Genomic DNA, 16,390 nt, shown 5'->3' with positions numbered 1-16,390 from the left:
CACTAAACAAATATGCTAGAAAATTTAATATATTTAATGGTGAATTTAATAAAAACTAATCTGAAGATGCTTTATAAACTTGAAGTGAAAGTACATTGTACGAGCTGAACTCTGATCAGAGTAATTCAACTTTGATCTAAGATAAGAAAAAAATGGCGCGTACGTTCAAATATGAATAATTGATTATTCAAAGATGGAGAAAAAGGAAAGGCAAAACTAAGCCGCGTTGCAATCTAGCAATAGTAACAGCAATCAATTTCGACCTGAATATTTTTTGTCCGGAACTCAGACTGAATTATGGTCTCTAAGAGACCAAGACGACACACAGTGCTTGCCTGCTTGGCCATGAAATTTTGCCAATAAATTGTCCATGGAGGACAAAATACTGTTTATATGTACTGCTTCGTCACCAGTGAGGCATCGCCCACACATGAGTAGAGTTTGGTCGGGAGGGCAGGGATGCATCTTTGATTTCTCCTCTTTAGGAATTCGGCAGACTGGGTTGGTTTGCATGGTGAGCAATGCTGGGGAGTCAGAGGCACAGTTCTCATTCAAATCAGCTTGTTTACTCCTACAGCAGAGAGCCAGAACCAAGAAGAGAAAAATGCCATTTACAGCGCGACTAGTTTAAGAGAGAAGTGACATTTACAGCGCCACTAGTTTCTGCTTCATTAAACATAGGAGTAAGCATCTTCAACAGTGTTGCTATCCTACTCTCCAAATCAAATTTTAACAATTTTAAATAAAAAATAGATTCCAACAGACTTGCAATCTAGATGGCCAAGCCATCTCGCTAGCCAAACCTCCTTCACTAACCAAACATGGCCAGCCAAAGCCGGCTTACCATCAGTGGGGCCCATGCCTTCTTCCCCTATCTCTCTTTCCCTGAATACTCTCTGATCCACCGGAACCTGCCCGCTGTGTCGTCGCCTCTTCGGCCAGTGGACGGAGAGGCCTCCCGCCCGCCGGGTCACCACCTCCACTGCCTACGTCCTCGTTCGTTACCGTCTCGTATCGTCCCAACCGAAGCCATAGAAGGAAGGAGCAAGAGGAGTCATCGTCTTGGGAAGCCTCTGCCCGATCTCCAAGCCGGCGCCGTAGGGGGTTGTGCTGACGGCAGAGGAAATAAGGGACCGGCGCCTCCTACCAGCACATCTCGTGGACGAGCAACCTCACACTCCTCGGCTCCGCCTCGCTCCTGTTGGACGCTGACGGCTTCGCACTCACCACCCCGTTCTGCTGCCGGCTTCGCACTCACCACCCCGTTCCGCGTCGGCGTTGGCACCAACCACACAGTCTTCTCGGAGCACCATCCTCACACGGCGCTACCCATCACCTCCGCCCCATCCAGGACCGACGCTGCCGCTTCGATGGCCAAATCGTGTTGTCCACGTCAAGCCCTTGTCGGCATCACGTCCCGCTCGCCTCATTCGCCGTCGTCGGCCACCAACAACGGCGAGGGAGGGAGGGCACGACGGCAGGGCAGCGACAAGCCTGCCTTGCAGCCGCACAGATCTGTCGTCGTCGTCCGCCGTCGCCATATGTACTCGCCGCAACAGAGAGATGGCGACGGATATATGAACAGGAGGAGTTCGGGGATGCCCCAGTAGGAGAAAATTAGGTTAATTCATATCCGATGTGACACGTTAAAACTTTTCGTCTCGCGAACTAAGGCCTTGTTTAGTTGGGGAAAATTTTTAGTTGGGGAAAATTTTTAGGTTTGGTTGTCACATCGGATATACATACACACATTTGAAGTATTAAACGTACTCTAATAACAAAACAAATTACAGGTTTTGCTAGGAAATTGCGAGACGAATTTATTAAGCCTAATTAATTCATCATTAGTAAATATTTACTGTAGCAACACATTGTCAAATCACGGCGCAATTAGTCTTAAAAGATTTGTCTTGCAATTTACACGTATTCTGTATAATTAGTTTTTTTTTTCATATATCTAATACTCAATGTATGTGTGCAAATATTTTTGTTCTGGGAACTATCTCAGGCCAAATCTCTACGTACTCCTCCCAATATGGCAGCATTCAAGACCTCAATTGCAGTTGCTGACCACCATTGTAAAAAGTCACAGTTGACCCCATCAATATATCTACTCCTCCTCATCTACCCCGGCATCAAAACGGAGTAATGCATGGAGACGGCAAGCAACCAGCAAAACCAAGCAACAGCAACAGCAGTTCCAGGCTTCCAGCTCCTGTCCAAGCGAAAGCAAAGCAAAGACAGGCGGAGCAGCAGCAAAACCAAACCGCGGATTCAAATCAATCGATGGATGGATCGGTGGCCGGACGGAAAATGTTCGGCGCCCCGAAATCGGCGATTCCATGGCGCATCGCCCATCCATCACGTACTCGCCCGTCTTCTCCATCCATCCATCATCTCACCACATCGATATCGACATCAATTTTAGGGTATAATAAGAGCATGTGAAAAGGATCGAGTAGACGACTTTGCGAGAGAGATGAGATGAGAGCATTCGACTCCATCTTTCTTTCTGGCGTCTCGTGTTCCATGGACATGGCCATGCAAGCACGCATTGATGAGGACGAAGAGCTAGTAGTAATAGGCGGAAGAGGGACAAGGAATGACACGAGGGGTCAGCTCACTCACCATAGCTTCTGTGGGCCTTGCCATGCCTACAAAGCACTAGCCTAGTTGTTGCTGCTACGGCTTCTACTCCTTCTAGTGGGAGTAGAGTTTAGTTCCAATTTTTTTCTTCAAAATTTCAACTTTTTTAACACATCAAAACTTTTCTACACACACAAACTTCCAACTTTTCCATCACATTGTTTTAATTTTAACCAAACTTCTAATTTTGGTGTGAACTAAACACACCTTTTGTGTGTGTAGGAAAGTTCAATGTGATGGAAAAGTTGAAAGTTTAAAGAAAAAAGTTGGGATCTAAGGTGGTGTTCGGGTGGGAGAGGGACTAAAGTTTAGTCCGTGTTTAGTTGCAATTTTGTTTTTCAAACTTTCAACTTTTCCATCACATCAAAACTTTCCTACACACAAAAACCTCCAACTTTTCTATCATATCATTCCAATTTCAACTAAACTTTTAATTTTGGCGCGAACTAAACACACCCCTAGCCCCTCTCATCAAAATATAAGTCTTTTGGTGAGAGGGACTAAACCACCCAAACACCACCTAAACAGGGCCTTAGTCTATATAATGGAACGATGACTAAATCGATTCAATCATTGATCACCCAATACATGCTAGATGACGACATATGAACACACTATATTTGTTAACGAGGTTTAGTCGAAGCCTACATTCCATAGGCTTTGATTATGGGCACTCCTCCCCAACAAAAATAGCTCCTAGCCGCTACGAGTCTATGGCCTCGCCGCCATCATCTCCCTGCGTATCTACGTTACATTGTAGTCGCCATGATTACATTGTGGTGCAACCTCTTTATTTAAGAGAGATGCCGGGTTATAGAGTTCAACTCTAACCCCACCCCCTAACACCTATTGCATCTTTAAGTCCAACTGTAACCAAATAGAACTAGTATATTCGACACATATTCTAACAATCTTTTCTTTCTGTCTTTTTTCTAAAAGAAATATTGTAGTAGAAAATCTTACCGCATACAACCTTGCGCACACCAAACACATTGAAGACTGATTAAATAAACAAATGCTCCGATGCAATAAGTAATATTCTTTCCATACCAAAACAAATCATCTTTCAAAGAAAACCAAACAATCATTACATTTTAACTAAGTTGCTCTTAGACTTATATACTCACTCATTCTAAAACATAGCTACTCCATACTTAAAAACGGATTAGACAAAAACTTTGAATATAATTAGTATCATGAGTGGTAACTAGATTAAAAAAAGTTTATGGGGCTGTTCAGGTTGATGACATTTTCAACCATACTCTCACCGTTTCACAATGTAAGTTATTCTAGCATTTCCCACATTCTTGGGAGGATGCTTATATATACTACCCCTCCGTAATAAAAAAGAAAAACCCCCAATCCTAACTACGAACCAGGACACTCAAAAAAACCCCAATCCTAGCTACGAACCTGGACATATGACTCAAAAGAAAACCCCAATCCTAGCTACGAACTTGGACATATGACTAAAAAAACCCGAAACTGGACATATGGACATATGCGTGTCCAGGTTCGTGACGCTACGAACCTGGATATGGTTTGTCTTTTTTATGTGTGACAAATCTAGACAGACTTTTGTTCAGATTTTTTCATACTAATATATGTTCACTAGGTTTATTTTGTGAGACCGAGAGTAACACTATAAACTAAAGTATTATTGAAAACTCACACTACAAGAAAGAAATCAAGCTAAAATTATTCTTGTGAACCAAATTTTAAAATTTGAAATCAGCATCCAAGAAACCATAACAATATTAACTATATGTTCTGTCCAGTAACCAAATATAGGCATAAAATAAAGAAAGATGTAGAAGGATTTAAGGTTTCCCAAAGGATTTAAGGACTTCTATTCAAGTCGGCAAAGATTTGAATATATATGATAAAGGTTTCAGTAACAAGATCAACATGTCAAAACAGAATATAAGTCGGTAAATGAATATATATGCTGAGGTTTCAGTAACAAGATCAACATGTCAAAACAAAATATACGATATGTAAATTTTGCTATGGTATTAACTATGTGTTCTGTCCAGTAACCAAATATAGGCACGAAGATGTAGAACTATGTGTATTCTGTCCAGTAACCAAATATAGGCACAAAGATATTTAAGGTTTCTCAAAGGATTTAAGGACTTCTATTCACGTCGGTAAAGATTTGAATATATATGTTGAGATTTCAGTAACAAGATCAACATGTCAAAACAGAATATAAGTTGGTAAAGATTTGAATATATATGTTGAGGTTTTAGTAACAAGATCAACATGTCAAAACAAAACATATGTAAATTTTGCTATGGGACCAATAACAGAAACTCGAAGCATAGGTATAAGAGGTCCACCGCCGGTTTGTTGTGCGCAATTGCATAAAAAACGCCGAGGGCTAGTCATGTGAGACAATCCCAGCTATATGACATATTGTCATCTAGCCTAGCCTGATCACTACAAAGTAAAGTAGTCATCTATGTCTTAGCCTAGCCTGATCACTGCAAAGTAAAGTAGATAAAAAGGGTATTATTATTAGAGATACGCAAAGTAAAGTAGATAAAAAGAGTATTATTATTGTCGGAGAATGAACTCCTCCACCGGGGAACCGTGAGGCCTCCCTTGTGAGTTTGGCCGGGGGCAGCGGGTGAGATTCGAGGGCTTGGTGAGCGAAGCTGTGTCATCTTGAGGGAGTTATCCCCCTCCAAGATGATGAGAAAAAAGGAGTTTATACAGGTTCGGGCTGCTGAGAAGTGTAATACCCTACTCCTGTGCTTAGCTGATCTTGTGAGAAATTACAAGATCTCCTTGTTGGGGTAGAAGGTGTTGATCATCAGGGGCTCCAGCCCCCCCTCTCCTACTAGGCCTGGACCTCCTTTTATATCTTAAGGGGTTACCACATGGGCCCAAAAACATAACTTAGTGGAGAAGGATTACAATCTTTGCATTAAATGCATGTCTTGTCTCTTGACCTGGGAAGCAAGCGCACGTCATCTTGATGATGAGGCCTGTCAAATCTTGCCGCCTGACACGGGGGGTGCCCCCGTCAGTCACCATTTAATAGGTGAGGACTTCTGGGCTCCTATTACACCGGGAAACGGGAGCCTTGCTTTGACCAGAGCGGGAGGACCGACTCCGGCTGGGATAAGAGGATGAGAACCTCTCACCATCATTATTTGATGGGACATGTCAGGCTGCACGTTGCCTGACACACGAGCAGCGCACAGGCGCACTACCCTAGTCCCATCGGTCATTCGACCGGTCACAAATCGGTTGAATGCATTGCACACCGCATTAAATGCGGCGTGGCGCAACTACTCGGGCCGCCATAAATGCGGGTAGGTGGGCACCTGGAGGCGGACACTTAACCCACCGTACATGGTGACCTAGAGAGGGGGTCGGGGGAGCCCGACCCCTAGTCACGGGAGGGGGCGGCCGCCGCCCGACCTCGGGCCCGATCCCCTCTCGGGGGAGGGCCACGTGGCGCCTGGAGCAGCCTTCTCCCTCTAGTCTCGGCCAGGGAGTGGCCGCCGCCCCACCTCGGGCCTGACTCCCCTCGAGGGAGGGCCACGTGGCATCGGGGGGCAGCCTCCTCCATCCAGTCTCTGGGAAGGAGTGGCCGCCACCCTACCTCGGGCCTAACTCCCCCCTCGGGGTAGGGCCACGTGGCATCGGGGGGCAGCCTCCTCCGACTAGTCTTTGGGAAGGAGTGGCCGCCACCCTACTTCGGGCCTGACTCCCCCCCTCGGGGGAGGGCCACGTGGCATCGGGGAACAGGCTCCTCCATCCAGTCTCTGGGAAGGAGTGGCCGCCACCCTACCTCGAGCCTGACTCCCCCCTCGGGGGAGGGCCACGTGGCATCGGGGGGCAGCCTCCTCCGACTAGTCTTTGGGAAGGAGTGGCCGCCACGCCACCTCGGGCCTGACTCTTCTCCGGGGAGGGCCACGTGGCATCGGGGGGCAGCCTCCTCCCTCTAAACTGATACCCCCGGGCCCATATCACCGACAATTATCATATAAAGGATATATATATATATATATATATATATATATATATATATATATATATATATATATATATATATATATATATATATATATATATATATAATCTTAGCAATGAAACTATCGACAAAATCATCATATAAAGGAAATATATAAATAATCCTTGCAATGAAAGTAAGAGTAAAGTACACCAGGACAAAAGGAGTACCATTATACTAAGAAACAACACAACTGAATAAATACAGACAAAAGGAGTACCATTATAAGAAACAACACAATTGAATGAATACGGACAAGTTTGTGTGGTTGTACGCGATAAAAATATCAGTAGTTTATGTTACACATTCAAACCATGAATCCGGACAAGTTTGTGTGGTTGTACGCGACAATAATATCAGTAGTTTATGTTACACATTCAAACCATGAATCCAATAATGGTATGTTAGTTATATTGTTTTATTAGGTTTGTTGTGTGCATCTACTTAAACTTTGGACCCAACTGCACCGGTAAGTGTCAACCCATTTACAGGTTGCTAAGTGTCAACCCATTTACAGACAACTTCCTATATGTATCAAATAGTGTCCTTCATAAATGATATTATATAACAGAATGACAAATTAAAATCCTTTTGTTCAATCAAATATTTTTGATATTTAAAGATTGTTGGAGGCATGCTATGAGGGCCTTTGACTGGCATGCCGAAGCAACTAATGAGCCTGGTGAAGCAGCGCAAGGCGAAGGCCAGATGACACGAGGCTAGGTGAAATAATAACAAGTGAGCTTGACGAAGCAACGGTATGAAGTCTAGGCGACGCAGAGCTAGGCAAAACAAGGGAGCAAAGCACCAGGTTGTAAAAGCCTAACAATGTAAGGCGAAAGCCAAAAAAAAAAAGAGGAAGGCCCTGTAGGCGGCATGGTGGTGGCCGAATAATGACGATGAACCAGCCTAATGAGCCAAAAGATGCTAGTTATATATATGTCCCTATCAGAGAAACAATTATATATAAAAATTATTAGCACACTAAACCCTAGGTTGTAAACCTGCCTATAAACCTATAAATAGACCTTAAGGGATATGTAATAGGGGAAACAAAAATCGATTGTACAGTAAAACTTTCCTCAATGTAAAACTTTTGAGAGTTTGTGAACATTGTCTCCTATAAACATTTATTTAGTAATGGAGTAATAACTTAAAATGAGCGGGAAGAGGATAACTGAATAAATGGTTAAATCATTTTTTTAATCTGAATTTATAATATCAATTTGTATGAAAGGCAAATATCGAAAGAGTTGTGGTGCCCAGTAAAGCAAACCACAAAGACAATCCAAACTATACAACATAAAATAAAAGTCAACTATGTCATGGTAAGACACATCCATTAGTCATTAGTTACTCAATCAACAATCAACAACTAAAAACATGGGGCATATATATTTGAAGTAAATCTGAAACACTATAAACAAATGGTAGCAAATCAAGTAAAAATTTAAAGATATAAGAGACTATTGATCTACTAAAATATATTGTAAAAATAATTAAATCCACATAAGTAGCACTCACCAGCAAGTCATTTCTTTGTGGTATCTGTGGTATTGAGGTCGATAGGAGTAGTTTTGCTATAATCTTTAGCATAATAGTAAGAACCCACAAGATCATGCTGATGTCCAATTGGTCCTCCATAAGCATAACATGAATAATCAATAGGTCCTCCATAACCATAACCTGAATGAGTTAAGTGAGCAAGAGGTGTAACACAGCCAAATGTGTATGGTGTGTATGGATGGACATGGACCATTCCATCATAATAAGTGATAGGACTTAGACTCATATCCATTCTCATGTGATAATATTTTGCCTCTGAGTAGGTTGGACTCTTTGGGACGGCAATTTTAACTTCGACGTCCCTTCCATTTAAATTATGGAACCTATTTAGTAGTATCTTGCACATAGCTTCATGTGAATCAAAAGATATGAAACCAAATCCCCTTGCTCTATTTGTAATTCTATTACGCATGACCACAGCATCCGTTATGGTGCCAAATTTCTCAAAATAACTTATGAGGTCCTTCACTGTAACAGTTTCGTGCAAACCACCAACAAAGACCTTCTTTTGAAAAATAAATTGATTTTTCTGCACGCTGTCGTTTTGGTTCTTAATAGATGGACTGGTTTGCTTATGAGCATGTCGACGCTCGGCTCTCTTAACATCAACCTATCAAATGCATCAATAAGTTGTTTGATTAAAAACATACTAAAAAATAATTATATAAACAAATAAAACTCAAATAATGACAAAACTAGATCATAACTCCAATGTGCTTAGGAGTAAAGGTGTGAGATGTAAAGTAAACACCACCCAGAAGATATCTAAGGGAATTTCCAGTTAGGTAGAACAAAATTATCACGACAAGCTTAACTCGTTTGTAAATTACAAAGAGGTGGCAAAACTTCCAATTAGGTAGAACAAAATTATCACGACAAGCTTAACTCCTTTGTAAATTACATTGTGGTTGCAAGTTTTGCCGAATGCATTAATTTCAGTAGTGTATTTTACTATATCTACATAAGAATAGAAGTATAGAACCTTGATTCCACAGATGTAACCTATCAAGCTTATTTTCATATATATATATATATATATATATATATATATATATATATATATATATATATATATATGGGTTTCATCCCTATCTAAGCTGACAATGATTCACATTGACTAAACGTGCTTGTGGACCTCCTCACCAGTTAGGAGTAACATGAATTCTAAATTCTAAAGGGTGCACATATATTCCAACTAATTAACCTTCATTAAGATCTCCGCAAGCTTCCTTATCACTTAACCCCATCAATTCGAACAAATGTAATCTACTAACCTAATACTAATCCACCACCCGATGATCACGGTAAACCCAGGTATACAACCGGAAATTAGCCACATTTAATCTACTAATCCAATAGACACCGCCCGATGATCACAGCAAGCCCAGGTTCAACCCGAAACAAGCACAGGTTGAACTAATCAGCAGTAATCAACAAGCATCGATCTCGACAGCGGCAAGCCGGCGATCGAGCGGGGGGAGGGGTCGCCTCACCTTGCGGCCACGGAAGACGTGGTTGGGCATCTCGTCGTCGGCGAGCGCCCTCAGAGTCGCCGCCTCGTCGGCGAACTCCACGAAGCCGAAGCCGCGGCTGTTGCCGCTGGCCATGTCGAGCACCACCCGGGTGTGCACCACCTCGCCGTACCGGGCGAAGTGGCCCCGCAGGTCGCCCTCCCGCGTCTGCTGCGGGAGGCCCGCCACGAACAGCTTCCTCTCTTCCAGCATCGATCCCCCCGTGACCGCCTCCGGCGAGACCGCCCCCCGCTGCCGCTGCCGTTGCTCTCGGCTGCGTGCGTGTGCGTAGGAAGGAAGAAAAGGAAGAAAGGGGGTTAGGGCTAATTGCGATATTTGCGGTGGGCTTCGCCGGCGGCCGGGGGTTTTAAGCGGCGGAGATGAGACGGGCTGGATAGTATGGTGGGCTCTTGCTGGGCCATTCGTAGATTGGATTCCTTCAGATTTTGCTCGTACCCTTGTGGGTCTCTTCTACCTCCGGCCTCGTAGGACTCGGAGCGCCGATGCCCACGTGCGCATGCCGACCGAAGCGGGCCTGGAGTCATTTTGGGTCTTATGGGATTTTTGGGCCTGGATATTTTTTTTTCAGCATTTTTCTCTTATTAGGTGGTTCACAATAGAAGCTTTGAAACTTTCTACAGAAAATTTGAAACTTTCAACTCAGTTATTAAAACGTTATATTGAACATTTAGAAAACTTCAACCAAAATTTGAATATTTCAACATAAATTTTAAAATGTTTATACTAAAATTTGAATAAACAAATTCTACCTCAAATTTTCAAAATTTTAATTAAACACTTATTTTTTTATTCGTTGATAAAATTATTTACATAACGAAACTTGGAAGAAACATGGCGCTTAAAAAGCTAAGCATGCGCATACTAGCACAACGGTACTCCTTATGACCGGCTGACTGACGGACCCACCGGATCGAAGCACCACATGAACAAGTTTTCCTGTGTAGTATCAATCTAGTAAGAAGTACTCCTACATGAATTTGTGGGTGCGTAATATCAATCTATTCCATCCGTTTCACAATGTAAAACTTTCTAGCATTGTCCACAGCCATATACATATAAATATTAATCTAGACATATGTATGTGTTTAGACTTATTAACATCTAAATGAATATAGACAATGCTAGAAAGTCTTACATTGTGAAACGGAGGAAGTAGTACGTAAACAAAATGTAAAATGTCTGTTCAGATGCATGAACTTCTTTGGTGCCAATGAACCAAGACAGAAGAAATTAGGATATATCGTAACTGATCTTGCTAGGTTTAACATAGATTAGGATACCACATAGGGCCACTCTAGGATAAATCTGCACGAGCTGTTTACTGAAAGAACACGACATTATTGTTGAAGTATTTTGCAAATTCAAAGTACAAAAATATAAATATGAGTCATTCTCAAAAAGAAACGACAAAACACAACGTTAGGGGGAAGTGAACACGATTTTAAATTTTTATACTAGTATACTAAGTAGTAGTAGTAGTAATCAGTAATGTTGAGTATCATGTGCTATTTGGCTTTGATTCAATCCGTACGCACGAGTGTTTTACAAGTTTTTTTACCGGTACTAGGTACCCCTACTTTGGTTTGCTACAGCTAGCCAAAATTTTTATACAAGCACAATTTATTTGTTCATTTCGCGTAACACTGTTTTAGCAAGTTGGTGTTACTGCTATGCATTGTGTTGTGTGTGTGGACATGTGCAGCTGTGCTTGTCGTATTTGCCGGGTTACTTCGATTGCATACACAGCGACCCACAGTATGATTAATTTGGAGTCCCCGAGAGGAGCAACTAAGCAAGTAGACAACTAGTGTCCCACACTGATCTCATTTGTGGCTCTCCTAATCTCGCTGTACAAACAAGACATGGACAGCTCCTTTCCGTTTGCCCACAGACAGTACACACGATCGAGTCCTCGATCATCCCGTTACAAAAATGAGAGCACGTGGATTCGGACACGTACAGGCGTCGACGTCGTCGATGCAACAAAAACTGGTAATATATTTAATTTTAACTTTGATAGAATGGTAGTAGTGATCGTAATAATTTACATCAAGTTCCATGTACTTATATCAGTCATACGTCCATGCAATGTACACGTACGTGCACTGTATACTACGTCGACACGAGAGACCCCTTTCACTAGCTAAGTAGTGCGCCATGCACAGCGTCGTCCATTCCATCTCACGACAAAGTTACCCATCGTCCGTTCCAAAACTTCACCTGTGTGCGCCTTCTACGCCATCAGCGACGCGAGAACTGCGGCGGCGCCGGGAGCGGTGGGCGGCGGCGGCGGCGGCGACGCCGTGATCATCATGTGGCGGCCGCGGGCGAGCCGCTGGAGCGCGAGGAGGCGGCGGGCGAGCGCGGCGGCCTCGGCGCGGAGGCGCGCGTTCTGGCACCGCGCGGCGAGGCCGTGGCGCGCCACGGCGTGCAGCCTGGCCGCCAGCTCCCGGTTCTCGGCGCGGAGGCGGGCGCTCTCCCCACGCAGCTCCTCCAGCCGCTGCTGCTTCCGCGCCCGCGACCGCCGCGCCGACAGCCGGTTCGACACCTTCCGCCGCTGCCGCCTCCGCTCCTCCTCCTCCTCCACCTCACCGTTCTCCTCCTCCGCCGCCGCCGCGTTGTCATCAAGCGACGACGACGGCGAGGGCGACGCGGACGACGCCATCAGCTGCTCCAAGGTAGGGCACGTGTCAGCCGCCCACGGCGTGAACCCGAACCCGGACGTCATCGCGTCCAGGTCAAAGTCAAGCGCCTCCTGCACTGACAGCATTTTTCTCACTCTCCCAAGTCCCAACACACAAAAAAGAAGGACCTATCCGCAATTTCAGAAAACTAGAGGGGGAAGTAGAGAATCGGGGAAAAGGGAGGAACGATGAGGAAATGGCCGGTATTTATAGGCAGACCACCCGAGACCATACCCCGACACTCGAGCAGTGGGCCCCACCCACTTCGCGGGCCCAACGGTTACGTGGGGTTTCTTCTTCCTTCGTGCGGGTTAAAATTTCCCCCCGTAACTTTTAAAAACTAACTTTAAAGCTGTGGCACCGAGAGAGAGAGATTCTACCCCTCGCTTACAAGTATATCCGTATCTACGCGCGCAAACGATCCGACGGTTGGAAACACTCCTAGTGGCGAGATCGGACGGTGGAGATGGGCGTCCGCGTTAGATGACGACGTCGCGGTCGCGCTGCTTTTGTGGGTGCCCCGGTGGGTGCGACGTGGGCGTGGGCCCCACCTCGTCGTCGTTCGTCTTTAGCTTAATCGCGAAGTAAATGGCCGCCGCGCGATGCACCGGATCGATGGCTCTCGGACGCTGCGCACGTGTCAGGCGCGTGCGCCACAAGCCCAGCCCGGATCTGACGCGCGGGACCCTCCAGCCGTCCTACGTGTCGCCGTTGGTGGTGGCGGATGCCGCCAGGCATGCACGGCATATGTTATTGTCGTATCCGCGGCGGGCACGAATCACGATGCACACACATGCACGCGATGGAATTTTTTCGCTGTCAAATGTCTGAACACCTAAAGTATTAAATGTAGAAAAAATAATTAGACAGTTCGCTAGGAAATTATGAGACGAATCTTTTAAGGGCCTGTTCACTTTGATGCCATTTTAAACCTTACCAAATTTTGGTAAAGCTGTCAGAAAAAATGGTTACATTTAGTTTGCTACCAAAATTTGGTAACTATATAAGAAATCCTACCAAAATTTTAGCAAGTTTGTCAAAATTAGGTTTTTTTTTTATCAAAGTGAACATGCCCTAAGTCTAATTGCGCCATGATTTGACAATGTTGTGCTACAATAAACATTTGCTAATGATAGATTAATTAGGCTTAATAAATTCAGTTTTATAAGGGAACATGTTATTTGTTTTGTTATTAGACTATATTTAATACTTTAAATATATATCGGTATATCCAATGTGATATGAAGGGGTAAAATTATTTTCCCAACTAAACATGTCCTAGCTAGAGGAGAGGAGAGGCAACTGCATCTCGCATGGAAAAAAACGTGACAGCGGCGAGCTCAAAGCGTGGGTGACACGTGTTTAGGTGGGTAATGTAGTTGTGTTACACGTATACGTGCCAAGTGATGACGGTGATTTGTGCCTAACTTTAACTGTACGAGAGTGATCATCAGGTACGTGGGCAAGCTGCATGCAAACATATGGTTGGTTATCGTTTGATAGTTGCTACAGAGAAATTAAGTAATTAACTGTGTGTTCATGTGATTAGTTGCACTTTCAAGAGTGTCCCCTTCGGTTGCTAATCGATCGAGATTAAAGCAAGTATCGTGACAGATCGAGTTTCGGCGATGAGTGCGATCGATCAGTCGAGCTAACAACTGGAGTACATGAATCTACTACCAGGATCGAGCATGTTCTGCCAGCACGTGTGTCGCACATGGGATATACTCCGGACTTGGGATTCACTACCGTAGCATGTAATACGGCAAAGAGCTAAAATATACAGAAATGCTACAAAACGGTATACAAGTTTTAACGGAATGGCTAATATCATAATAACATTATCATGATACCTAGATACCAGATATAATCTTGTATCATGCCTAGTAGGCTAGTACTAAAGGTACCAAATCCGATACCGAAATACTATAACGACGTCTGTATAGTACCTATAGTACCTAGATACCAGATTTAATATCTATAGAGTATCATGTTTGATATCGAAGGTATCAGATTTGATACCTACGGTATCATACTGACGTCAGCATGGTACATAGATATCAGATCTGATACTAACAGGGTATCATATATCTCTATTATCAGAGGTACTAGAACTAATACATGCAAGAGTATCGTGCTGATGTTAGTTATTCTTACATATCTACAATATATCGTACTAGGGAAACAATCGTTTGATATGTCATGGATGGTTTGGATAAACTGTACAATAAAAGAGCTACAATTAATCAAATTTGTCTTAAAAATTAAAACAAGTGATGTCATACTGTATAGTCACAGTAAAGTGCTACTATATATTCACTGAAGTTGTTCACTGTTCTACTCACATCAATAGTGGCTCTTACTGCAGAGGAACCGGAACTCCCACCGTCCCAAATACAAGGGTATATATTTGCCTTGTCGTAAATTTAAGCTAAATTTCTATATATAAAAGAATATTTACAATATCAAATGAGCATCTTAGATTCATAAGTTTTTTTAGTTTTCATTTTTTATCAATGTCGTTGACGTTAATACACTCTTCCCTGTAAAATTTAGTCAAACTTATGAATTAACCTAAAATCTGTTATATTGGTTCTAACAATGATTAATCTATATTGCACTTACATGTAAGACCCGTATGCTTCGTCGTATGCATTGCGCCTACAAGCAAACAGATCGATCAACTCAAGGATGTTGTTAATTATTTTGCTGCTGGCCGGCGACTAAATAGCAATTCACTAGTACAAAGAAAAGAGTATCTATCCAGGACTAAGTGAGTGACCATGTTATGGGCAACTGATGAGCTGCATCCCATCACCGTCTACAATGCATACCACTACCTTAACAAGGATCGACATATACCATCATCGATCGACAAATTAAGTACATCATGGGCTCCATGACGACAGCTAACTAAAGGACAATGTCACTCTAAATATCCAGTTCAACAACACTACCGGAGCTATATAGTTGTAGTGCTTGCATGCATCAGATCAAACTAAACTCTGCGTTTTTTCTAAGCTTTGGATTGCATTATTAGTGATTATGGAAAAACCTTTACTTTTGCTACTACTGTTTCTGCCTGATGATGAACTCGTTTTTTTGTCTTACCCTCCCAACATGTACACCGGCCGGTTTACCGGTCATGTCGACGAAACCACAAATTGATAAGACGTAGGGACACCTGGCCTAATTTGTTGCACTAATCTGCTTTTATGGTCGATTAGCAGCTTGACACCTAGACGTATTACTTATTTGACCAATGCAATTAAGGGGTAGGTTTAAGTGCTACTCCCTCCCTGTAAGTGCTACTCCCTCCCTGTAGTTTTATATTAATTGGCGTTTTGGACAAAGTTGAGATTAAACTTTTATAACTTTAACCATCAATAACTTTAAAAATATTTAGTTTAAAGAAACTAGAAATATATATATATATATATATATATATATATATATATTTTTGTCTTTCAAAACACTATAATAAAAGTAAACATGTATTTATTTATTATATATATTATAATAGAAAAATAAGGTCAAAGGTATATCTTGTAGAGCGTGTCATTGTCTAAATCGTAAATTAAAATGAAACTGGAGGGAGTAAAGAATGTTACTTCAGTAGTGTAGCAAAGGAAACATCCAGAAAGGACTGATGAAGTGATGAGCTAAAGTGAGTAATTTAATTAGACAAAAAGGCACCACAATTTATTTGTGCTATGGTTTCTGCACTTTGGGATTGTGCTTGTGAGTCTTTAATATTTGACAGGATTGGCTGTCATTTACTTTTAGTTAGTCCTCCACAGGTAATGGCGCCTATCAGCATGATTTGATTAGAAAAGGAACGATTGAGGTGAAAAGAGAAACAGCCACTATTCGAAGAAGAAGAAGAAGAAGAAGAAACAACTACTCCTACTTGTCTCAAGGGAATCCAATAAATG

General features: G+C 42.9%; 2 protein-coding genes across 2 annotated transcripts; both read right to left on the bottom strand.

Annotated features, from left to right (window-relative positions):
- Positions 1-1,332: 1,332 nt before the first annotated feature.
- On the bottom strand, positions 1,333-10,016 carry LOC127765033 (glycine-rich RNA-binding protein 2, mitochondrial-like). Its single transcript, XM_052289830.1, has 3 exons — positions 9,733-10,016; positions 8,198-8,359; positions 1,333-1,365 (listed from the first exon to the last, which is right to left on the bottom strand). The coding sequence occupies exons 1-3, from the start codon at positions 9,961-9,963 to the stop codon at positions 1,333-1,335; spliced, it is 426 nt and encodes a 141-aa protein (XP_052145790.1). The 5' UTR covers positions 9,964-10,016.
- Positions 10,017-11,663: 1,647 nt separating this feature from the next.
- On the bottom strand, positions 11,664-12,620 carry LOC127768339 (ocs element-binding factor 1-like). Its single transcript, XM_052293895.1, has one exon. The coding sequence runs from the start codon at positions 12,539-12,541 to the stop codon at positions 12,005-12,007; it is 537 nt and encodes a 178-aa protein (XP_052149855.1). The 5' UTR covers positions 12,542-12,620; the 3' UTR covers positions 11,664-12,004.
- Positions 12,621-16,390: the final 3,770 nt, after the last annotated feature.

This window comes from Oryza glaberrima, chromosome 3 (assembly GCF_000147395.1).
Source record: "Oryza glaberrima chromosome 3, OglaRS2, whole genome shotgun sequence".
In the NCBI taxonomy this organism is placed as follows: domain Eukaryota; kingdom Viridiplantae; phylum Streptophyta; class Magnoliopsida; order Poales; family Poaceae; genus Oryza; species Oryza glaberrima.
Note: the sequence above shows the minus strand (reverse complement) of the source record. Positions and strands in the feature narration are given on the sequence as shown.

Coding starts and splice junctions, on each gene's coding strand:
- LOC127765033 (XM_052289830.1), bottom strand. CDS start 9,963: ATGCTGGAAGAGAGGAAGCTGTTCGTGGCGGGCCTCCCGCAGCAGACG. Junction 8,360..9,732: donor ACGTCTTCCGTGGCCGCAAG/GTGAGGCGACCC, acceptor TAACTCATTCAG/GTTATGGTTATGGAGGACCT. Junction 1,366..8,197: donor CACAAAGAAATGACTTGCTG/GTGAGTGCTACT, acceptor TGGCCATCGAAG/CGGCAGCGTCGGTCCTGGAT.
- LOC127768339 (XM_052293895.1), bottom strand. CDS start 12,541: ATGCTGTCAGTGCAGGAGGCGCTTGACTTTGACCTGGACGCGATGACG.